At 35.5% G+C, this 26,296-nt stretch overlaps 1 protein-coding gene across 5 annotated transcripts in view; it reads right to left on the reverse strand.

The window, feature by feature from the left end:
- LOC150084872 (JNK1/MAPK8-associated membrane protein) overlaps positions 1–26,296 on the reverse strand; it is an 86,973-nt gene that overhangs the window by 39,596 nt on the left and 21,081 nt on the right. For 4 of the 5 annotated variants that reach the window (XM_090376670.1, XM_090376669.1, XM_090376671.1 and 1 more), the window contains exons 3-5: positions 22,676–22,830; positions 14,004–14,216; positions 1,354–1,523 (exon numbers count right to left, since the gene is read on the reverse strand). In XM_090376670.1, coding sequence (XP_090232796.1) covers positions 1,354–1,523; positions 14,004–14,216; positions 22,676–22,830 — 538 coding nt within the window. The remainder of the gene's footprint in view (positions 1–1,353; positions 1,524–14,003; positions 14,217–22,675; positions 22,831–26,296) is intronic. The other variant, XM_090376673.1, reaches the window with a different exon arrangement.

The raw sequence follows: 26,296 nt of genomic DNA on the forward strand, positions 1-26,296 counted from the left end.
GCTCCGGGAATATGCGGTGGTCATTCCTGACCTTTCCGCATCCTCCGTATTTGGTGGTGACGGGCTCGAACCCCAGTCTAATCAAGAAGCGTGTGCTACGCACTGCTGCTCCTTCCCACCTGGCTATGGAGGCGCCGTTTTAAGAAGTGTGCGACTCTTTTGGAAGACATACAAAGAAGGGCAAAGACTCTTACTAAGTAAGATTTCAGTTCTGCAAAATTGCAACACCTATAAAGGAGGCTGCCCACGAGATCTGATTGAATTGTTTAAGGCTTAGTCCACAACGAGCACTGTCCACTGATTACTCTCTGTCTTCTTCACTCAACCATCCCTTTATCCATAGCTGTAATTGCTCTTAATGCCACAAGACTTAGATTAGTTAAGAGTTTGTTTAGTGATTCAGACTAAAAACATTACCATTAGCCAAAAATGCTTTAATCCTATAATTATGAAGCCAGTCATTTTTACAGCTTGCAAGGTTTAATTGTGTTTTATTACTATACTTGAAATATTAATAAATATTTGTGCATTGTAAATAAGACACGAACATTTCTACCTAATATTGTTTATTGCACAAATTAACCAGGGACAGAGAAACACATGATTTAAAAAATATTTGTTCTTAATTTTTTTTAACTTTTGGAAAACTACATCATCTGTGAGTATGCTACTACTTGTTATTGGGCAAGATGTGTCTCTTAAATTGAATTCTTTAATTACACACTCTTAAAGACCTGTTCTCATGAACAGACTACGACACTAAATAGTTGACATTACTTGTCAGTTAGTATGAAAATGAGCGAATTACAAAAATCTAAAGCTTATTAAACATTATTTGTACCCTAGCAGTGGGCAGGATAAGGCTATCAGGAGTCTCAATTCTTTCTAGTGAGTAAAAAATATTTCAAGGCATTTGTTTCAACATAACTAATTAGACTGCCACTTACAGATATGTAAGATAATTTTGTAATAAATATTAACATTATTGTTCTATGTTTTTGTAAATTCATTAAAAAAATTAATTTTTTAAATAATTATTTCCATTTTATTGTTTAAACATTGTTAATGTTTATGTGTATGGGAGAAAATTTTTTATTTTGTCTGGGGCACATGAATATCTAGTTATTTCCTGATTACAATTACTGATCCAAACTTCTGCCTTTAAAATTTAATGATTACTTAATCTAGTTCAAATGTCTGGCAGTGAAATGTACGCTTTCCTTGCACAGTAAAGTCCACATTTCAAGCTAATGAAAAAATATATAATTTTAATTGAAATAAGCAAATGAATGAGAAGCTATATTACTGTAACAGTACAATTACTGTGACAAAATGCATTTATATAGCACTTACAAAGAATTCCTCCACAAGTGGCTTGCACAACTATGAGACCAGGAATAAGGTACATAGTCAAATAAATCGATTTCTTTCCTTTTCCAGTTAAGAAGCGGCTCACAATCAGTGGTCTGATAAGTAGCATAAATACCAAGGCAAAAGCAAAATGAATAAATACTATGGAATACCTAAAATTAAAGATAAAATATAAATATCAAATGTACTTTTCAGCTTACTAATATATCAACTACATATAATATCTCATGATACCTGAATGCAATACATGTAAATTCATTGAAAGAGATGTCAGTCAATTTTCATAGAACATGCAAATATACAATAATATCGTAAAAGCTATCTGGCATCCAACAATCTGAAAAGCTCACAAAACAAGCATATTTTAAAAAATCATACACTAAAAAAATAAGAATATCTGTACCACACTGATGAGCCAAAACATTATGACCAGCGAGTCATTATGCAAACTGAAGCAACTGCATGTGAACTACAGCGTGTGCGTGGTTCAGGACATAGTATAAAAAACACCTGATACTGAGCTCTGTTAATCAGTGTTACTCTTGTTCTTCAGATGGGAAAGATAGCGGACTTAAGCGAGTTTTACAAAGGCCAAATTGTAATGGCCAGACAACTGGTCAGAGCCAGTAGCAGATTAAGATTGTTTGAGGCGCAGAAGAAAATATTGGGCCCCTTAAAAAAAAGAGAGGACAGGAAAAATAAAAATACATGTTAACCATTTTTTTAAATAAATAAAAAATATTATGTACTATTAATGTTTTATTTCCAATAAAATTTGAATATAATATATGTATAATATAATTAATAATACCTAATAATAATAACAAAGTTTTGAACCAATAGTTGAACATATTAGTTCAACTAATTTGTTGGGGTTTTGTGTGGGCCCTTCAGAAGTCTGGGCCCAGGGCGTGCGCCCAGTGCGCCCGCCGTTAAATCCACGTCTGGTCAGAGCATATCCGAAACGGCACTGGTGGGATGCTGACAGTCAGCCGTAGCTAGTACCTACCGAAAGCGGTTCGAGGAGGGAAACCCACGAACTGCCAGTGAGGTGTTCAAGGTGAGCAAAGGCTCTCCCGGATGGTATGTGGCAACAGAAGGGCAACTGTGGCGCAACAGGCCGGTAATTGGAATGCTGGTGATGGGAGTAATCTGTCACAACACACTGTATATCGATCCATGCTGAAAATGGGGTTGCATGGCCGCAGGCTGCTCTGAGTACCCAAGCTAACCACGGTTCACTGGCAACAGCACCTACAAAGGGCACATGAGCATCGAAACTGGACCTTGAGTGATTGGAAGAAGGTAGTCTGGTCAAATGAATCACGTTTCCTGTTGCACCATGTGGATGGCCGGGTACGGGTGCGTCATTTACCTGGAGAAGCAATGGCGCCTGGATGCACTGTGAGATGAAAACATGCCGGTGGCCGCAATGTTATGCTTTGGGCGATGTTCTGCTAGGATACCCTAGGTCCAGTCATCCATGTGCCAGGCACTCTGACATCTACCACCTACCTAAACATTACTGCTGACCAGATACACCCTTTCATGGCGATGGTCTTCCCCTCTGGTGGTGTCGCCTTTCAGCAGGTTAATGCGCCATGCCACACCACCCAGATTGTTCAAGACTGGTTCGCAGAACATGAGGAAGACTTCCAGGTATTGCCCTGGCCTCCAAATTCCTCAGACATCAATCATCTGTGGTTTGTGTGCGAACAGCAACTCTGATCTGCGGCATCTCAACCATGGACCTTACAGGAGTTAAAGGATCTGATGGTTACGTGTTGGTACCAGATACCACTAGACACATTTAGAAATCTTGTAGCATCCATACCTCACCAGGTACGAGCTGTTTTGGCTACATGTGGGGGACCAACATCATATTAGTTAGGTGGTCATAATGTTTTGGCTCATCAATGTACCTAACTAGTAGCAAAAAGACTGTGAATTACATAACTGAACATTGCAAAAATGCATTAAATATAAAAATAATGTTTAAACAAGGCAAAATTTATATTTAAAAGTAAACTGGAATAAATTTTTTATAAAGTTGGAAAATACTATTTCTGTTTAAATTTACATCAAAAGTGACCGCCAAAGGTACTGAAGCCTGTGCTTCATGCAGCTGTTAAACAAGTAACCAAGTACGGGTATTTATATCATCATATCAGTAAATGATGCCATATCTTATGGTCAGAAGATCATAAAGAAAAAGATGAGGAAATTGGTAAAATCAATCACTGGCTGAAGGCAAACTCCTGCACATTTATCCTGCAACCATTCTTTCTCAACTGAAATTTATACCCCCTCATGTGTGTAATCTCAGATTGAGATTACACATGAGGTGTATAAATTTCACAAGGGGCCTTTCACATTGAGCTTACCCAATCCATTCAAGGCCTTAAACAGATCACCCCCACAGGTGGCTAGTCTCTAGATGCTACAATTTGCAAAACTGAAGCTTTTCTAGGTAAGAGCACCTAGAAAGTACCTTGTTTCCTTCACCAATCTGGTTTCCCTTCTCTGCACCTATTCCACCGGATCCACATCCTAAAGTAAAGCCTCTAGACCTGTATACAATACTCAAGATACAGCCTAACCATGGCTGTGTACAAATGGATAATTACCTCCTTTTTCCTTCTAGCAAAGTTTCTGTATATCATTGACAAAACGCCATGAGCTGCTATGGCAGAATGTCTGTGCAGCCCAGACTTACCCCCAGCTATTTTTCATTCTCCACTAGCTTGAGTGTAGTACCACACAGTTGATAAGTTATTCTGGGATTACTGCTACCCATATGTAGTACCTTGCATTTGTCATTGTTAAATTTCAACTACCGTTCTCAGCCCAATCGACCCAATTTTCCTAGATCTTGTTGCAGTTGCTCACCCTGATTGCTGTTGTCAATCACCCTGCCAACCTTTGTATCATCTGCAAACTTAGACATTAAGCCTGATATACCTTCATCAATATCACTAATAAATATTGAAAACAACAATGGGCCCAGCAGAATCCTGGGGACTCCACTAATAACATTAGCCCATCGATAACCATTCTGTCTTTTTCCACTTAGTCATCCCATTATCCATAGTAGTAATTTGCCCTTAATGCTACATTGCTCCAAGTTGTTCAGCAGTCTTTTGTTTAACAGTATCAAAAGCCTTCCTGAAATCCATGTATATGAATTAAAATTATTTTTTGCATCCAGTTCCTTAGTCAATGCTTCACAGTAACCTAACAGATTGGTTAGACAAGACCATCCCTCAACAAAACCCATGCTCTGACTGCAGTATAATTGTATTCCTGTCCAGATAGTCCTGCATTACTTATTTAATCAGATTCCATTATTTTTTCTGGAACAGACATTAAGCTAATTGGCCTGCAATTACCCTTTTCACCATTGATTGCTTTTTATGAGGTGGGAGATGCTCATAATTATGGCTAAGGGGTTGCTTACCTCCTTTGGTGCCTCCCTTAATATAACTGGATAAATTCCATCTGCCCCTGGTGCAATTTTTTTTTTTTTTTTTTTGTCCATCCTCAACAATTTTTACTAGACTTTCCTTTCAGTTATCACAAAGTCATTCAGCAGCTCATTACAGTTTGATAAACTTCTGTCATCCCCTTCCCTAAAGAATTCCTCATGTGTGAATATAGATGCAAAATACCTATTCAATTTGTCCACAACCTGAGCAGCATCATCAACAGTTAACCCACAGATAGTATGTGTTAATTAGATAGCATGAATCAGAGCTGTAATGCTCAATATGTTCTACGTTGATATTAATATTTGTAAAATAATAAGAGCAGTTTACCTCAATATAGTACGTAGAACACTTCCATATGATACTCCCAGAAACTAAAACAAAAAAAATCGAAAAACTTACATAAAAAATAATTAAAAACCAATTAAACACAATTAAAATCAATTTAACACAATTAAAAATCAATTTAACACAATTAAAAATCAATTTAACACAATTAAAAATATTAAAAAGAAGCTAACGAAAATATTCAAAACGATTTTCTTTCTTGAAGCTGACAACACTTTTCGACCATATGTCGTGATCACAGGAATGAAAATTACCAAATAGGGTTGAACATGAAACTTAAATAGTGATTATTTGTTTTCACACATGCGCGTAAAGGTCCACGCATCGGAGATCAAATATGGCCGCCGAACATTAACAGAATTCTCGTGTCATTTAATTTCTACGGTTTCTGCAATTAATAGTCGCGTATAATTACGTTGGACATTAAGTAATTGGTTTAATTGGTTTTTAATTATTTTTTACTCTAATATAGGTTTTTCGATTTTTTCGTTTTAATTTCTGGAGAGTATCATACGGAAGTGTTCTACGTACTATATTGAGGTCAACTCCTCTTATTATTTTACAAATATTAATATCAACATAGAACGTATTGAGCATTACAGCTCTGATTCATACTATCTAATTCATTTTTTTAAACTCTTATTGACTATTTCATTCACTTCCTGTCTCTCCAGGGGTAACCTATCGATACACACAATTATGGGGGATTTTTTGAACAGCTTGGTGCAAAATTACATTAAATGAACACTAAGATACTCAGGCCAAAGTTACCATATTTCTTTTCTAAAATATTGCCTTCAAAACAACATCGTTCCGAAGTTTGCCAGGGTTAATTTAAATCAAAAAATTTCGAGCGTAAAACAACGAACACTGACCACATCGTGTAATATCGTTAAGCTTGCCATAAAATCTCGATATTCAAATAAACAAAAATACCTTTCCCAGGTTAGGAAGCTTCGCAATAAATTAAAAAATTATCTACATCCGAACGATTGGTCTGTATTGAAGACCTCCACAGATTTGTGATGGGAAGCACAGGCCACAGAAATAAAAAACAGACACGTTAATAAAATGTAAACATTATCGGAAAGGTCAAGACATGTTCATGCGAATTCTAACACATTGTCGCGGGCTTGCGACCAAGTACACACGAGTTGGATGACAACCCCCCACAGACACACAATGTGCTACCACAGAATACATCAGCTAGTTCACAAACATCCCCTCACCCAATATTCAACGAACCGACATATCAACAGGTTACAAATCTTTCCTCATGTACGCAATCACAGGACCAGATTTCACTTTTATCCAAAGGATTAAATTATAATTTACCACCTCGAAAACTACCTAAAAAACAATGCGTAATTAATATTGAATTTGGACTTTGTAACGTTCCACAAAAAGATTTATTTATTTAACATGTTAACCAAGTAGCGAATAACATAAAAGAAAAGCGACTTCCTAAATTGAATATACATGACAGTTCAGCTTTATGAGAACTTCGGGAAAATAAAGACATTATTATAGAGAAGGCAGATAAAGACTAATATTAATATAATCTGGTTTATCTAGTGGTAATACTAGATAAACCTGATTATATTAATAAGTTAGATTCAGTTGTTTCAGATACTTCCACTTATCTTGAAGTAGACCCAGCACTGTTTAACCAATTTCGTCAATCAATATAATAAAACGTTAACCACGTATCGAAAAAATGACTAAATTACTGTGGCTCAGTTAAAGGAATTGAAGGCCAGAACATACAATATTCCTGCACTTTTCTGTCAGGTAAAATTACACAAGACTGGATTTCCTATTCGACCTATTGTTTCCTACAGGAACTCGGCATTTTCATCCTTAGCCACACATGTATATAGCATTATAAAACCCTTTAGACAGGTAATACAATTTGGGATTAAGAACTATGATAAATTATTTAATAATTTTAAATACTGTAGACATGGTGACAATGACAATTTATTCTCACTAGATGTTACCTCGTTATATACGAATATAAACGTTGAATACACATTAGATATTATTTGGGATATATTAAATAATAACTCGACACCGATTAATTATACAAAGTTAACTATTAAGGAAATTTTTCACTTAAATTAAACTGTTGGTTGAGGCCAACTATATCACCTTTCAAGACAAGGTGTACAAACAAATTTTTGGATTATCAATGGGTTTGAGCCTGAGCAGCTTAATGTCAGAGATCTATCTCTCAAAGATTGAGAATATACATTTGACACCTTTTCAACCCCGCATCACATACCATGGGAGGTATTTAGATGATGTTCTAGTTATTACTGATAGTAATACTATCCAAGACATTTTACATTTGTTTAATAATATTCATTCTAGACTCAAATTTATTGGAAAGGGAGGATACGGATACAAAGTTATTAAACTTTCTAAATTTCATGTTTACTTGGGACTCGAATAAAATCCAAGATCTACAAAAGATCGTTTATCTTTAATCAATTTCTAAATGCCTATAAATATTCAATGATGGAATCTGCTTTGGGCTCAGAAATACAAATATTAACTAGCAGGTTCTTAAACAGGGGTTATCCCCTTGCCACAATGGTACAGGTACTATCCCCATGGTACAGGCTAAGGACAGGATACAAAATACTACACCAATCAACAATAGTAATATCAAAAAATACTTTATTTCTGGCCCATATGTTGAACAGTGGCACAAACAGCTTAATAAATTCTTTAAAGATACCGAATTTAAAATTGTGGCCAGGCCAATACGGAAATTATACACTATACCGAACAATCGCTCAGTTCTTTCCACGTTCGCAAATACACAAATTAATGACCTGGTATACAACGTTTCTTGCGGTGATTGCGACTCGTCTTACCAAGGTTCGATGCGTTTTTCTCTGAATATTCGTGTAAATCAACATGAAGCCTCAGTTTGTGCTTCTCGTTCAGCAGAATCAGAATTAGCCTTTCATGCCATTAACGAAAAACACTTTTTTATTTAACGAGACCAAAATACTTAATGTCCAACATAATTATACGCCACTATTAATTGCAAAAACCGTAGAAATTAAATTGCACGAGAATTCTGTTATTGTTCGTCGGCTATATTTGAGATGCGTGGACCTTTATGTGCATGCACAAAGACAAATAATCACTATTTAAGTTTCATGTTCTACCCTACGCTATTCGGTAATTTTCATTCCAGTGATCACAACATACGGTCGAAAAGCGTTGTCAGCTTCAGGAAGGAAAATCAATTTGAATATTTTCGTTAGATTCTTTTTAATATTTTTAACTGCATTAAATTGATTTTAATTGTGTTTAATTGGTTTTTAATTATTTTTTACTCTATTGTAAGTTTTTCGATTTTTTCGTTTTAATTTCTGGAGAGTATCATACGGAAGTGTTCTACATACTATATTGAGGTAAACTCTTATTATTTTACAAAAGGTTTACTGTTAATATAAGCATAGAGGTCTTTGAGCTTTTATTTCCATTCTTTGTAATAACTTCTCATGATCTGTCTTAGCTTGCCTAACCTCCTTTGTGACTTGATTAAAGACTAATTTTTACATACCATAGGCTTCTGTATCACATGATAATTTATATGCATCCCATGCACTTCTTTAATCTGCCACGTGTCTCAATAGTTCATCTGATATCCTAAGCCTTGGATAGTATTCCTTTGTTCGTATGAAAAGCCTACTAGCTTCTATGATTACTTCCCTGAATGCTTCCCATTTAGAATTTGCTGTTAGTAACATCATCAGTTGGTCCCACTGCACAGAATTTAAAAACTGTCTGAGACCACTGTGGTCACCCTTGTGAAAGTAGAAGCCTTTCCCTTTACAGCAGTTATGTCTCTAATTAAATTCCACATTAGTACACTGTGATCACTGCCACCCAGTGAGTCTTTTACCTGCAGATCTTTAATGCACGAAGAATCACTGCTAATAACGAGATCAGGAGTACTACTACTTCTTGTTGTCTCTCTAACATGCTGCTGCTGTATGAAACAGTCATTCAAGAAATCTACAAATGCCTTGCTAGTGGGTGAGTGACAAATCCACAAATTCCAGTCAACATTTGGAAAGTTAAAATCCCCCATTATAAGGCCTTCTGATTAACCTCCTCACTCTATTTCCCTGTACAGCTATTTGGTATACTCATCACAGTCGTTAGGCCTATAACACACTCTTACTCAATTTTTATTTCCCAGTACTTATATCACACCAAACTGACTCAACATTACACTGGTCACCCTTGTACTTATGAAGGAGCACATTTGTCTCGTCAACAATTTAAACATAAAAAGCATAACTGGTAATAAGTTTTCAGTGATATGAAGTGAGTATTATTTTAAAATTAAACCAAAGAAAGTAAAGTATGATGTATATAATTTTTGTGTGATTAAGAAGTTTAATTTCACATTATGGCATTTATTTTGTTGCTTATCTAACTGATAAATTTGTGCAACTGGTGCACGTGTAAAATAATTTGCACATTTTAAAATTTATTGACTATGATAGAAAAAAAAATAAACATACAGAATTTATCTACAGAGTAAGAATGTGAATGATTATAAAGAATATATGAAACTATGAATCCAAGTTAGAGTACTTAAGAAAAATTCATGGAGAATCTGGAGCAAACATGTCACGGGATACAAAAAAGAAGAGGCTTCAAAGCATTCAAAAAAACTTCAATCAACAGAAAACGATGGACTAAGAATAAACTTAATCACAAAAAAAAAAAAAAAAAAAAAAAGGATAAAATATTATACATTATTATGGAATGAAGAACACCAAATAGATGACAATATTAATGGGGAACAACAAAATGGAACTAGTAATAGACTGGAAAATATATAAGAAATAATCTCAGTTGTTTGTTTGTTATTTGGTTTTTAGGAGCATTGGCAACTAAGGCCATATTGCTCTGGAGATATGCGGTGGTCATTCCCTGACCGCATTCTCTATATTTGGTGGTCACGGGCTCGAACCCCGGTCTAATCAAGAAGCGTGTGCTACGCACTGCCGCTTCTGCTCACCTGGCTACGGAGGTGCCTAAATAATCTCAGATGAGCTAGAAGTTTAAAAAATCAAGAAACAGAAAAATTCCAGGTTATAATAGTATTGAACTATTTAAAAATGGCAATTATTGCTTAGAGATAAAACTACTAATCTTATTTAACAATATTCCGAAATCTCAGCAAATCTCAAAAGAATGGAAAACCAGAAAAGTAATAAACATCCATAAAAAAGAACACCAAAAATAAATGTAAAAACAACAAATAATAACACTCTTTACAACAGATTCCAAATTATACACAAACATTTTAAAGAATAAATTTAAGCATTAATAGAAAATTGGTTAGAACATATGAACTCAGAAAAGGAAGAAGATGCACAGATGCCATTTTTACAACTCAACAAATTATGATAAAAAGAAAATAATTTTACCTACCCATTTTCCTTCTATTTATTGACTATGAAAAAAGTAAATGAAAACCTTGATCATAATATATTTTGTAAATCCAGCAATAAGGTAATATAATACCACAACTAAAAAGCAATAAAAATCTTATACTGTACTAAGGTACAAAAGTAGTCATTAAGCTCACAGATATCTAATCAATTATCAGAGTCTATTACACAAAACAAAAGTGTAAGGCACAGCTGTGGCCTCTCCTCTGTGCTGTTTAGCATTTATATAAAGAAAATCCTAAAAGAACAGAAATCAGTTGTAAAGAACTGAATCCAATTAACAAAGGATTTTAAATTAAATATTATTCTTTATGCAACTGACCAAGTTTTAATTACTACATCAGAAGATGACTTCAAATTGAAGCAAATCTCTTGAACAAAATAGCCAAGAATTATAAAATGAAAATAGCTAACACAACACGACAAAAGCAACAGGGATTTGTGGAAATAATATTCAAAGAATAAAGATACAAAAACCACAGTTGGAAACATTATATCATACAAGACTATAAGTCATTCAGAATTCAAAATGCAAACCATGAATAGAAAGCATAGAACGAATGGAATAATCAGACAGCACTCTGGAAAACTTGGCTAAGGCTATATAAAATCACATCAAAAGCAGCTCTTAACTCTGTGACCAGTGCTTTCCATTTGAAACTGGCATTGGATTTTTCCTTGCCAACGGGCATATTCCAATGATATTGTGCTCCTCTGAATATGGTTGGCAGCATGCCAAATTTATCTTTACCAGTATAATTATCCTGGTGGCAATTGCTGCCCAGCCCAGGCATGCATGCATGCACACACCCATACACATTATATATATATATATATATATCCCACATCCCTTGCTCTGCTTCTCCTTCTGCGATGTACAGGTACAACAATAAGCAGTGAAATCACCAAATTACTAGTATTAGTAATTTGGTGATTGCACTGCTTGTGTAATTGACCTTATCCCTTCTTTACCTAAATGACTCACTAGTGGAGACTATTAGTATTATAAAGGCTAAATTCTGAAACTGAAATGGGTACAATCCCAAAGAGGTTTTCATAAACTGTATATCAGAATTTTGTGTTACATTAACCACCTTTGTGCATTACTTTTGGGATGACCCATATATATATATATATTTTTTTTTATACATTATATATATTTATATATTATTTATATTATGTTATATCATATATTACAAAGTCATTGACTAATTGTTGCTTCACGGCAAGCCTGCTATTTCATGCGATAAAAATCTCATCTTTACTTTGATAAAGTAAAATAAGAAGGAATGCCAATGGCTTTCTTTATGCATCAAAATAACCTTGGCCAATGACTGGTTATTCAAATGTAGCAGCACTTAAAACAGTTTTACATGTTTTGCATGACCAAACAGAACAGGTCTATAGCTAATTTTCTTTTCTGTCTCTCTGCCTCTTCCTCCCTGGGAGGAGGACCTTCTCCATTCTATAACTGGTCAAGGATTCAATGTCAGTTACATGTGGTAAAAGCAGGAAATGAATAAGTGCATTACTGTGCTAAGTAATAAGGTCATGGAAACAAAGCTACTGACCAACTGCCATTTCACTGCAAACCAACTTCATAAAAAAAAAAAAAATTACAACTACACAGATGGGCATGCTTTATGTAGTGCTACAAATGGAGTAATACAGCTGTTGTATTATTTTTAATGACAATATCATTTAATTTGAGACAACTAATGATGCATATCAAAAATAAAAGCATTGCTTGAAGAATACTAAAATTTTCACATTATTAACTCTGATAGACACTTTTTTTTTCTAAAAAAGATCCTAAAATACCTTAGCACTTTAAGGGTCAATGCACCTACTACAGAATTAAATGTGGAAGTGAAATTTGTGTTTGAAGCAAAGAGACAGAGACTAGCGATCTAACCAGGTGTGTTATTACACCTGGGCATAACAATGCTACAGTGAAAAAAAAAAAAAAACACAGACATAAGAAAACAACCAAATGTAATAATACAGTAAATAAAATAAAAGATTATCACAAAAATTAGCTTAATCACTTGAGAAAATGAATAAACAGACTTATATGACAAATTCTAGACTATACCTATAAGAAGAAGAAGAAAATAGGCCAAAACGAAGATGGAGAGACCAACCTTGTCTTGACAGCTAAGACCAGGTTTTCTGAAGCCTAGCCCTAAACTGTAAGACAAGACAAATGTTATTTTATAAATAAATATTTGACAAAATAAATTACCATCAGCATAGTATTTTGATATTAGCAGAGCCACTTTTCTGTACTGCTTTCTGATTTTAAAAGAAATATAATAAAAACCAAAAAAAACCTACAATTACCAAAAAAAAAAAAAAAACTCATCCTAATCTGGACAATAACATACCTTCTAATATTATCATGCTTACTGGGGGGGCGAGATTAAGTTTGAAGACATGGAGGATACCAATGCTGAACAATCTCAACTGATGAAAACCAGAAAAAAAAAAGAAAAAGAAGTTACTGTCAAATACTATAATTCACTACATTAAACTAAATAATATTATAAGATAGTCATAGTGCACACTTTTTTATTAACTACGGCTTTAAAAAGTTGCTTTACTATTAGTATATACAGCTACAAAACCTGTTGTGTCAAATATGCCTATAATTTGCTGATATTTTACAACAACCAACATAGTATCTTGACCTACTCCCCTCGAATCATCAAGCACAGGACACTCAGCTCAGAAAACCAGGAGTTCAGCTGCAATACACTGCTGACTCATCAGCTCACTAGGCCTTCAAATTCTTCTACACAAGGATAAAGTGTTCCATTTTTTTTTTTTTTTGTTTCTACTGAACTAAGAAAAGTTCAGTAGAAACAAAACTATTGAAAATAAGAAAATTTCCTCCAGCAGTCCAAACTGCTGGAGGAACTTTTCTTATTTTATTCATTCTTTTCTTTTATCTAGTATGTAATTCCTCATGCAACCTCCTCCTCATCCTATTTTATTATTGCTGACAAAAAACCCCAGGAAGATCTTCAGATTTCTTTAAATTATTTAGTTAAGTATCAGTTTAGTGTATGAAATTAAAATTAATAAAGTTATGTAGCATAGCGAGCTTTTCATCTTAGAGATACCCTGCATAAGAATGCCTTTCAAAATTCAAATCAAATGAAATAATTATTGGCTGTAATTAACATGCAGTAATCTTTTCAATTATAAAATGCAGCAAAAAAGAAATATGAATAATGAATAACTCATTTTCAAGAAAAATGCTCCAGCTTATAAAAATAAAAACGACATCTTACAGTATACTTACAGGGGATATACAGCTTCCTGAGTACAACGCAAAGTGGTCTTATATCTAGGACTTGGATTATGTAGTAGTGTATACCAATCAGATAGTCTCTTTACTCTGCATGCATGAAGTTTGAGACTCCCTACTGGATCTATTACCAATAATGTTAAGAGAGCTGCAGTCACATTTTCAATAAAAGCACTAATGTGAAGTGTTACCACATCTGTTGTGAATCTGTAGAAGAAAATCAATAACTAAATAATGCCCTAAAAGTAATATACATGTTATATTAATGTTTTCATGAAAGCTATTAGATAAATAGTATATAAAAGCAGCAACTGAAAAAAAAAAAAAAAAAGAAAGTAAATTATAAATAAAATAATGGCTGCAAAATTTCTATTCCAGAAATATTGTGGGAATTTATGATTGGTTTGTCCAAGCTGTAGATATGGCAGTTGTGGATGAGACAAGATCCTTAGGTCTCTGTATATAGCTTAGTGTGAGTAATAGATGTTTTTTCTGTTTTGGTCTTGAGTTGATTGTAAGGACTAAACTTAGGATGAGGTTTGATTTGTTTGTGTTAATTGTTGATTTGTTGGGCACTATGTGAAACTTGACGATTTAAGCATGGAAAGGATACATACTGTGTTTATGTTCTCTTTTAGGTGTATGTGTGTTGGTTAACCTACTTGATAGGGTTAGTTAAAGTGTATCCTCTAAAATGGATGGAGTTTACATGTAAAAGCTGATTTCATCATTATTTCTTTGTTGTAGCATGTTAGTTTTCTTTACTGTCTTATTATGAGTGTTCTGATTTCTTCGCATAAGTGCAGGAGTGAAAGCACCCTTCCTAAAAGGGTTAAATTAAATTAATCTCCAAAAATGATTGTAGTTTTGATAACCAAATTAAATTAATCTCCAAAAATGAGTTTTGATAACCAAATTGTATTATTTATTGCTGTAAATAGTGATTTGTCTATTCTTCTCTAGTTGAGAGAAATGTTATATTGTTGGCTTTGTAAATAATGTGTATATTAGTTTTGCTTTTGATTTGGTTGTGTGGCCTTACCGAACTGTGTAAGCTTTGTCCATTAGTGTTTTATATTCTTTAATTTCTTGCTTTCTTCCTCTTCTGGGGATGCTCATTTCTTTCATCCTCATGCTTTCCTTTTCTTTTTCATCCATTCCCTTATTTTCATTAGGAAGGAACATGCTATGTTCCTTCCTAATGAAAATGAAAAGGAAGGAACATGCTATGTTCCTTCCTTTTCATTTTTCATTATTTGTGGGATAACAAGTTTTCTTGCTATCCCACTAAGAGTCTTTACCTATTCGTGGTCCCTGGCATGCCTCCACATGGCACGGGATGAGAGTCAGGGGACAGAGGACCAGGTGCTCACTGCCCTCTGGCTGCGAAGTTGCCGGCACTCAACATTCAACATAAAACATACATAAACTTTACACATCAACACTTATTCACACTTTCCGGCTTTGGCAAATTTGCTTTTCAGACACTATTGCGGTACATAGGGGAAACCCTGGAGACTGCCTCCAAAAACAAGAATACCTTAAATTCCAGAAATAGAACACGTCGGAAAACAGTTGTAGAAATAAATGGAAAGGATTACTGTATATAAGTTGGCAAAAATGTTAATTATGTAAATAGTTTAGAGAAAAATAAGCTTCTACAAAATGCATCAATCTCATATTCTGAAGCATGTCACAATGACTTACTTTTACTCTTCAAATAAATAGCAATGCTCCCTAAAGGGTTGTTGCTTTTGTTGATTTTAGTGCACATCATCAGCATCTTAAAAATCTTGTCCTTTATCTAAGACCACGGTTTACATAAAGGATGAAATTTTAGGGCAGAATGTGAAAATAAAGGATTTCATTCCTACAAGAATAATTTCACTGACACAACCTGAGCAAACATAGGGATCAGAAGATTTAAAACAGCAATCGAACCAAGGAAAAGAAAAGAATCACACAGATCATCCAATTTTTCATTCTTGTAAGGCCAAACAACACAAGGCTGAGAATGGCCATGAGAGAAAGACAGAGTAGCTCCACTGGAGAAGAGACCATCACCAAGATGCAATCTGGGGTGCATAGATTAACACTAATAATGAATATGTACTTCAAAGAGTTTCTAGTGAGTAAAAGAGCGAGGTTATGTTTAGGACTGTCTAGTATTCTGGCAGGTAAGTAAACAAGCTGTGAAAGGTCATTAATAACAGCAAAAGCTTGAGCATCTTGACCAGTTGTGTCTGTGTATCTGCAAAATTGAAACCAATTGGAGCTCTGAACATTAACATCACCATGGAAAATTACCTCACTGTTAGGAGAGTTAGAGTGGAGAAGAAGAGTTTCAAAGAAAGGAAGTCAAAGAGTTCCAAGTGATTAGGGGATTTGGGAGAACAACAGAGGCGAGATGAAATCTGACGTAATGGAGTAGAGAGATTTTAAGTCAGAGGAGGGCAAAAAAAAGTAAAGTGGAGGTTCCAAATTAGGAGGTCTCTGGCAAGGAATATCAGAACAGATATATATGCTCAAGTACCACCTATGAAACAACATGAATCACAGAGCAAATAATTAGGTCAACTGAGATAGGCAGAGGTTAGAGCAATTGACAACTGCGATTCTGTCATAATTTTTTTTGGTGTGTACTGTCAGAAAAGGTAAGTTGGGGCTTAGCAGATTGGTGGAAATAGACATCACTGAGCTTGGAACCGAGACTGTATATTTATGAAATGAACATGGAAGTTTTCGGGAGGTTTAGATATTTTCACAGTTAAGTTTATTTTATTAGTTTAACTATTCATGACAAGTTCAGTATATAAAATAAAAGTAAAATTGGGCTCACTTGACTTGCAAGTGGGACATAAATATCCATCAGCATTTCAGACTCCCAGGTAGCAAGCCCTAGCTTGTCATACCTGGAAAGATGTCTGTGACAAGTTGCAAGGATCCTTTTCTGATCTTAACCCTGTGGAGCATGTCTTAGATGCTCTATGAACATATACTGCAGTTTCTCCTGCTCCTCCATTTCTCTATGATCTTTACAACTCTTCTATCTGGCAGTTGAGATTAGTGCTTTCATCATTAATGACAGAGTCATTCTCAATATGACAAGACATTGGAGGGCATATAATTTTAAGATACATCTTTTAAAAATGACAGAAACTTTTTTGGAAAAAAAAAAAAAAAAAAAAATTACATCCCATAGCCTTTAAAAAATGACTTCTTGTGGGTGCTCTATAAAATTAGAAATATGAATCTGAAAATAATAATACATTTGTTATTTCTGTACTCAACAAAGGTAACTTTTAATTTAAAAAGCATAAAAATTTTTTTTGGTAAAAAATGTCAAGATTGTATTTCAAAAATTATAATGGCACTGTTTAATCTCTTGATGAATAACTGAACTTTGCAATTAAGAAAGTTATCCTAAAATTTTATGAAGATGAGATGAAAAGCTAGGTAGGGTAACCATCCACTGAGCATGCCAATATATATATATAAAGGCGCTAAAAAACTTAAAAATTAAAATGCGTATTAACACTATCATCAGCGTGAATTTCAGTAATCTCACCATTTGTTTTGACTTCTATATATCATTACTGTGCTAGAATTGGAAAAGTACTGCCATAAAAAATCAGATCTTTCACTATTGGGAATACAAAGTATGCCATGCATCAGCTAATAAAATTCATTAGCTCACAAAACTGCCTTTATTTCAACCGCTTTATTCTTGCTTTTATTTCAAAAAGATACACTGAATAACACACAATGTATGTTACATATCAGCTTGTGTTGTTGCATTAGAGTTGCACAAACAAATTTGTAACTCCATAATTAAAAAAATGCATATTATTCATAACTATTATATGGGGGGGGTTTGAAAAGTCTCTAGCATCTCATAAAAGGAATACTAGAAAGTTGTGAAAACCCATTTATTTTTCACCATAGCCCCTGCTTAAGTCAACACACTTTCTGGTACGATTTGCTAGCTTTCGTAACCTGCTCAAATAAAATTCTTAAGATTTTGATTGACAAGTTTTTGACTGCTTCCATCAAGCATTGTCACTATTGAATTTCTTTCCTTTAAAGTCCTTTTTCAGATTAGGAAATAGAAATTAGTCTGATGGATGAGTAATACAGATGTAATAGCTCAAACTCACAGTCACACGGTGTTGCCTGAGTGAACTGGCACAAACATTGTTGTCTTGATGCAAGATTAGTATTAGTAATGATGATACAAGGAAGCCTAAGGCTTATGCTGTACCAGCCAAAAAAAAAAAAAAATTCTCAAAAGATGGATGCCATGACTTTCCCAGCTGACTTCTGAATTTGAAACTTTTTAGTAGAGGAAGAAGAGGGATGCTTCCACTGTTTTGGTTGTTCTTTTGTTTCATGGTTGAAGTAGTGCAACCATGTTTTGTCCATAGTGACATACCTTTCTCAAAACTGAGCTTCATTAGTTTAAAAATGCTGCACAATCTCATGATAAAATCTGACTCTTTCCTGCTTCTGATGTGTATTCAGTGCTTAGGGATCAACCTCAAAGGAACCTTCTTCATTCCTAAAACAATCAGCACAATATTGTGAACTTGTTTATGGGAGATGCTGAATGTTGTCTCAATTTTCTTCAACAGCATTGGGAGATCAAAATTGAGAGTAGGAGTGTGCTATAGGCCTAATGACTCTGATGAGTATAATAAGAAACTGTACAGGGAAATAGAGTGGGCCGGTAAATCAGAGAGTCTTATAATGGGAGATTTTAATTTCCCAGATATTGACTGGAATTTGGGGGCTGGTCACTCACACACTAGCAAGGCTTTTGTGGATTTATTGGATGATTGTTTTCTACATCAGCATGTTCGGGAGGCAACTAGAGGGAGTAATACTCTTGATTTGATTATCAGTAGTGATTCTTCATGCATTAAGAATCTGCAGGTAAATGAACCACTAGGTGGCAGTGATCACAGTGTGCTGAAGTGGGATTTACTCAAAGAGGTAACTACCATTAGGGGTAAAGGGAAGGGTTATTGCTTTCGTAAATGCAACTACGATGGACTGAGACAGGATTTAAATTCTATACAGTGGGACCAACTGATGATGTTACCAACAGCAAATTCAAAATGGGAAGCATTCAAAGAACTTATCTTGGAAGCTACTAGGCTTTACATACCAACAAAGAAATATTGTTCAAGGTTTAGGCCTAAGTGGATGTCAGATGAACTAATGAGACATATGGCAGAGAAGAAAAATGCATGGGATACATACAAATTAACACGTGACACAGAAGCCTATGATAGATACAAGTTGATCTGTAACTAAGTTACAAAGGAGGTTAGGCAGGCGAAGGCAGATTACGAGAAATCTTTGGCAAGGGATGCAAAGAAAAACAGCAAAGAGTTCTTTACTTATGTAAACTCTAGAAGGAAGGGGATGAATCAGATTGGTCCACTTGATATCGAAGGGACAACTGTTGATGATCCTGCTCAGGTAGCTAACAAACTGAATGAATATTTTGCATCGACATTCACACATGAGGAGTTATTCAGCGAGGGGAATGCCAGAGGTGTATTCAACTCTGGCAGTAAGCTAGAGAATCTTGTAATAACTGAGAGTAAAGTGGAGGAGAAATTGTTGAAGATAAATACAAGAAAGGCACCTGGGTGGATGGGATCTATCCAGTTATATTAAAGGAGGCAGGAAAGGAAGTAAGCAAACCCTTAGACATAATTATGAGAGCTTCCTTGGACTCAGGGGAAGTACCCATGGACTGGAGATGTGCAAATGTGACCCCAATTCACAAAGGAGGATCAAAGGGCGACACAAGTAATTATAGACCTGTTAGTTTAACTTCTGTTCCTGGAAAATTAATGGAGGCACTGGTTAAAGAAGCACTGCAGGATCATCTAGACAAGACTTCAGTTATAGCTCAGACACAGCATGGTTTTGTTAAGGGGAAGTCTTGCCTGACCAATCTGATTGGATACTATGATGCAGTCACAAAAGAACTGGATGCAGGGAATATCCTTGATATTATATACTTGGATCTTAGAAAGGCTTTTGATACTGTTGCACATGGAAGACTGCTGCACAAATTGGACAGTGTGGCATTGGAGGCAAATTGCTGCTATGCATAAAGGGGTAGTTGAGGGGGAGAAGACAGAGAGTGGTAATCAATGGACACTGCTCATCATGGACTAAAGTTATTAGTGGAGTCCCTCAGGGTTCAGTATTGGGTCCATTATTGTTTTCTGTATTTATAAATGATAAATACAGAAATCAAGCTTAATGTCCAAGTTTGCAGACGATACGAAGGTTGGCAGGGTTGTTAAGGACACTACTGACACTATGCTACTGCAACAGGATCTGGAAAGGTTGAGCAGATGGGCTGAGAGGTGGCAAATGAAGTTTAACATTGACAAATGTAAAGTACTACATATGGGAAACAGCAACCCCAGAGCAACGTATCAACTCCGTGGTACTACACTGACAGTGGTAGAGAATGAAAGGGACCTGGGGGTGGTTGTGCAGGCAGATATGAAGTTTTCTGAGCAGTGCAGACGGGCTGCAAGAGTAGCTCATGATGTATTGTCGATGATATATAGGAATTTTTCTAGCAGGGATAAGGAGGTGATTATTCCTTTGTATAAGGGAATGGTCAGGCCACACCTAGAGTACTGTATACAGGTCTGGAGGCCTCATTTCAAGAAGGATGTAGAGATGCTGGAACGAGTACAGAGAAGGGCAACAAGATTAGTGAATGGAACAAAGTGGTGCTGTTACGAAGAAAGGCTTAAGTTTTGCAAATTACAGTGTCTGGGGACTAGGCACCAGCGAGGTGATCTGATATAGGTGTATAAAGCCTTGAATGGTTTGAGCATGCTCAATGCTGATGGGATTCTTCCTCTTGCTCAGAATAATCACCTGAGAGGGCATAAATTCAAATTGAGAAAAGACAGATGTAGGATAGATGTGAGGAAATTTGCCTTTAGCCAGCGGGTGGTTGGTTGGTGGAATAGACTTCCATCCCTTGTCGTGGAAGTTGATAGCCTAAATAAGTTTAAGGCTCAGCTGGACAGGTATTTCGAACGAACAGAGGGGTGAAGTGGAAGTGGTTATTTTTTTATTTTTTTATTTTATTTTATTATTATTTTTTTTTTGTTTTTTGTTTTTTTTTTTGGCTGATGCTGCATAAGCTTGCTTTCTTGCATCAAATGCCTATGCTAATGCTAATGCTAACATTGAAGCACATTGATGCTGAATATTGTCTCAATGTGGTTTAATGTTGTTCTGCAGTGTTTCATGATTAGGTCATGAATGACATCAATATTTGTGTCAACAAGGTAACAGGCCTCCTACTGCAAGGTGCTTTCAACACTGTCTCATCCATGCTTAAAATTCTGCAACACAGTTTCTGACTGTAGTATATGAAGGACAAGATTCCCCTAACGTTTGCTGCATGTCTTGATAAATTTCTTGGCTTTTCCTTTAAACAAAGCTACTCAATGACTGCATGGCACTTGATTCTTTTAACATCACCATCTTTATTCACTTTCCATACTCCCTGTAAAAGGGAAGGATATAGTTAAAAACCTGAAATTTTCTGTGAACATACAAGAAGAGTCATAGCACAGATGGGCATTAATGTCTTTCACAAAATGCCTTGGTGACCTATATTGGTCTGAAAACTTTTCAACTCCCCTTCTCTCTCATACATTACAGTTGCTTATTATACATTTATATGATATTATAAAAGTGCAAAATTTTAAACAACTTCTAGCCTTTATTCCAAATTTATTGAATAGTGTACAAAGTATGCAATGTACCTGCTTGTTTAATTTTTTTTGAATGCATCCTGTTCAAGGTTAATTTAACTTGAAAAGTGTAGTGCTTTAATCTGGCAATGGTCACATCCAAAATCATAACAAAGATGGTTGTGCAGGATGCACAACTTTTTCTATTTTATTCTGGAAAAACTTTTTTTTTTTTTTTTTTTTTACTTCTGCTTGGAGTATACCAATGTTGACCTTTTTTAAATTTTTCTGAAAATTTGATTTTTACACCTGCTGTTTTCAATAAAACAAAATTGGTATTAATTCTTCTGAAAATAAAAAGCTATTATAGCTTGGCTCTGAAAGGGCCAATGTCTAATTCTCTTGTGTTACTAAGGGCTCAACAAAATAATAGTTTGAATACACTATAAACACAGTAAGCATAAAACAAAAAACTCGACACTGGCTCTTTTAGAGCTAAGCTACAGAAATATCAAACTATTATCAACTTCCATTTTCATGAGTGTGCAAAAGTCAAAATTGCTTGTATATATACATACACACTATTAGTACTTCCATTTTCAAGTTTATAAAACTGCTATGGGCATGGAAACTTAAAATTATCATGTAACACCCAAGAGGTCCTGCATGAGAGTCATAATACAGAACCTGACAAGCAAAGAATAAACTTCACAAATAAAGTTCGCTTCCAAAACTACTCAAGTGAAACTGCATCTATTGTCTAGGAATGTACAGAAGGATACAGCTATTAACCTTTAACCAACATTAATGTTTAACTGATATTCTAGAATAGGATCTATTAGGCCCTGCACAACCACTAGAATATTAGCATATATTTTAATTTTTCATTAATTTTTTTATCAAAAATCAAAAACTTACATTCTCCTCTTCATGGTCTGGTCAATAACATACCATTCCAAGACTAATAACAACAAAGCCATAAATCCAAGGTACAGCCAGTCATAAAATTGTGGCATATCAAGACAAGGAAGACATTGAGAACTGGCTGAAGACCTGTATCCTTGAGAACAAGCCTAATAAAAAGTAAATAAAAAACAGCAGTATTAATTTGTATAAAATCTATAATTAAATTATGGAAAAAATACAATCACATCTGTTTCCAGTTTTTTTAATATTAAAAAAAATTAAAAAGATTTTGTGTGGCCTTCTGTGCTCCAACATCTTATATTCATAATAAGTTGTGATCTGAAAGAGTTTGGTGGGCTATAGCCTCAACCTACATAAAGATTTCACTTAATGAAAAGGTTAGTTCAATTGCATCATTTTTATCTTATCTCATATTGTGAATACCTTCATGACAAGTTGCCTGGTATTGCACTACTTTGAATAAGTAACACTTCACCAATGGAGAAGACTATTGTTACTTATTCTAGGTGGATACCACTACCAAGATGGCCATTTCAAGGCTATTTGGCCTATCATCGATGGGTGGGTGGGTAGGTACCCTGGTGTTGTAATAGTGACAACCCAGTTATGAAGTATAACTCCACAATACGAGAGATGCCAGATGGTGTATAACAGTTTAAACTGAAAGAGTTTGGTAGGGCTATAGCCTCAACCTATCACATAGGTTGAGGCTATAGCCCTACCAAACTTATTTCCCAGTGCTTATGTCACACCAAACAGACTCAACATTGCATTGGCCACCAACATCAATTGGATGTACTTCACTTACGAAAAACATGATGCAGTTGCACTAACCTTTTCGTTAAGTGAAATCTTTACTTAAGTTGAGGCTATAGCCTGACCAAACTCTTTCAGTTTAAACAGTTATACACCATTTGGCGTCTCTCATATTGTGGAGTTATACTTCATAACTGGGTTGTCACTATTACAACACCATGGTACCTAACCACCCACCGATGATAGGCTAAATAAATAGGCTCAAAGTGGCTGCCTCTGTGGTAGTATCCACCGAGAATAAGTAACAAGTCTTCTCCATTTGTGAAGCCTTACTTATTCGAGGTAGTGCAAAACCAGGCAACTTGTTGTGAAAGTATTTACAATATGAGATACGATAAAAATGATGCCATTTTATCAATTTGGTAATTCACTTATGAAAAAACAAACATGATGCAACTGCACTAACCTTTTCCTTAAGTTGTGATCTTTATTGTGTACACCGTGTCTGCAAATCAGCATTAGTAGAGGCATATGATGCAAGAAAGCAATTTTATACAGCATCAGCCAAAAAAAAAAACCCTGCTAATAACATTAGTCCAAGAAGAGCAGGGCCCAATGATAACCACTCTCTGTTTTCTCCCAATCAACCATCTCTTTATCTATAGCAGCAAGTTGCCATTAATGTCACACTGCTCCAATTTGTACAGCAGTCTTCCATGTGCAACAGTATCAAAAGCTTTCCTGAAATCCAAGTATATGATATCAAAATTATTTTTGGCATTCAGTTCCTTTGTGACCACATCATAGTATCCAATCAAATTGGCCAGGCAAGACCTCCCTTTTTAACAAACCAATGCTGTGTCTTAACTATTACTGCAGTCTTGTCTAGATGATCCTGCAATGCTTCTTTAACCAGTGATTCCATTATTTTCCCTGGAACAGAAGTTAAACTAACAGGTCTATAATTATTTGTGTCACCTTTTGAACCCCTTTTGTGAATTGGTGATACATTTGCAAACCTCCAGTCCATGTGGACCTCCCCTGAGTCCAAGGAAGCTCTCATAATTATGGCTAAGGGTTTTAGCAGTGCAAGAATGCCTCCTTTAATATAAATGGATAGATCCCATCCACACTAGGTGACTTTTTTATGTTTAACTTCAACAATTTCTCCTCCACTTTGCTCTGTTATTACAAAATCACTTAGCTTCCTGTTAGAGTTTGATAAACGTCTGGCACTCCCCTCATTGAATAACTCTTCATGTGTGAATATAGATGCAAAATACTCATTCAGTTTATCAGCTACCTTAGCATGATCATCAATAGTCAACCCATGTATGTTAAGTGGTCCAATATGATTCATCCCTTTCCTTCTAGAGTTTACATAAGTAAAGAACTCTTTGCTGTTTTTCTTTGCATCCTTTTGCCAACGATTTCTTGTAATCTGCCTTCGCCTGCCTAACCTCCTTTGTGACTTGATTACAGACTAGTTTATATCTGCCATAGGTTTCTGTGTCACCTGATACTTTATATGCATCCCACACATTTTTCTTCTCTGCCATGAGCCTCATTAGTTCGTCTGATATCCATTTAGGCCTAAACCTTGAACAGTATTTCTTAGTTGCAATGAAAAGCCTAGTAGCCTCCAAAATTAATGGAGGCTACTATTTAGAATTCTAAATGGGAAGCCCGAAGGCTTCCCATTTAGAATTCACTGTTGGTAACATTATCAGTTGATCCCACTGTATAGAATTTAAAAACTGTCTGAGACCCCTGTAGTCACCTTTACGAAAGCAAAAGCCCTTCCCTTTAGCCTTGATGGTAGTTACATCTTTAAGTAATTTCCACACCAGTACATTGTGATCACTGTCACCCAGTGGTTCCTTTATCTGCAAATTTTTAATGCATGAATAATCACTGCTGATAATCAGATCAAGAGTATTACTCCCTCTGGTTGTGTCTTGAACATGTTGCTGTAGAAAACAGCCATCCAATAAACCCACAAAAAGTCTTGCTAGTATGCGAGTGACCAATCCACAAGTTCCAGTCAATATCTGGAAAGTTAAAATCCCCTATTATAAGACATTCTGATTTACTAGCCCACTCTATTTCTCTGCACAATTGCTCATTATACTCATCAGATTCATTAGGCCTATAACACACACCTACTCTCATTTTTCCTTTCCCAGTGCTTATGTCACACCAAACAGACTCAACATTGCATTGGCCACCAACATCAATTGGATGTACTTCCTTAGATTTTATGTTTCTTAACTAACAGCATAACCCCTCCTCCCTTCCTGTCCTGTCTATCCTTTCTGTATACATTGTACTCCCCAAATTCCAATTCTGATTGCTTATGTGTGTGTGACACCACATCTCTGATATCCCAACAATATCTGCCTTTGATGTTTTGACTAGCACTTCAAGCTCATCAAATTTATTAACTATACTCCTAGCAGTGGTAAGCATGCAAGTATACATGCACCTGTTTCTACTCTTAGTTACCCTAACACAGCCCATGTATTTATTTGTTCCACAATGACTTTTAGCAGTCCTGGAAATCTCCACTGCCCTGCTTTCCAGGCTGCTGCTCATTCTAATAGAAGCAGTGCAAGAATCACTTCTGCCTCTGCCTGCGGCCACTGTTAACCTTTTAGTCTGTGTATCCCCCAAGCTAGCAGTTTTCGGACCCACCTAACACTGCCTCAATAGCATCAGCAAATATTCTTGCACCCTTTCTATTTAAGTGTACCCCATCCCTGTAAAAGCAGTCTCTCCTGTCAACAAGCACAGACCAGGCTGAAAAAAATTCTACCCCCTTGAGCTTTGCACAATCTCTCAAGGGCTGAATTCATC

This window comes from Mastigoproctus giganteus, chromosome 6 (genome assembly GCF_048544385.1).
Source record: "Mastigoproctus giganteus isolate SK-2022 chromosome 6, ASM4854438v1, whole genome shotgun sequence".
Taxonomy (NCBI): Eukaryota; Metazoa; Arthropoda; class Arachnida; order Uropygi; family Thelyphonidae; genus Mastigoproctus; species Mastigoproctus giganteus.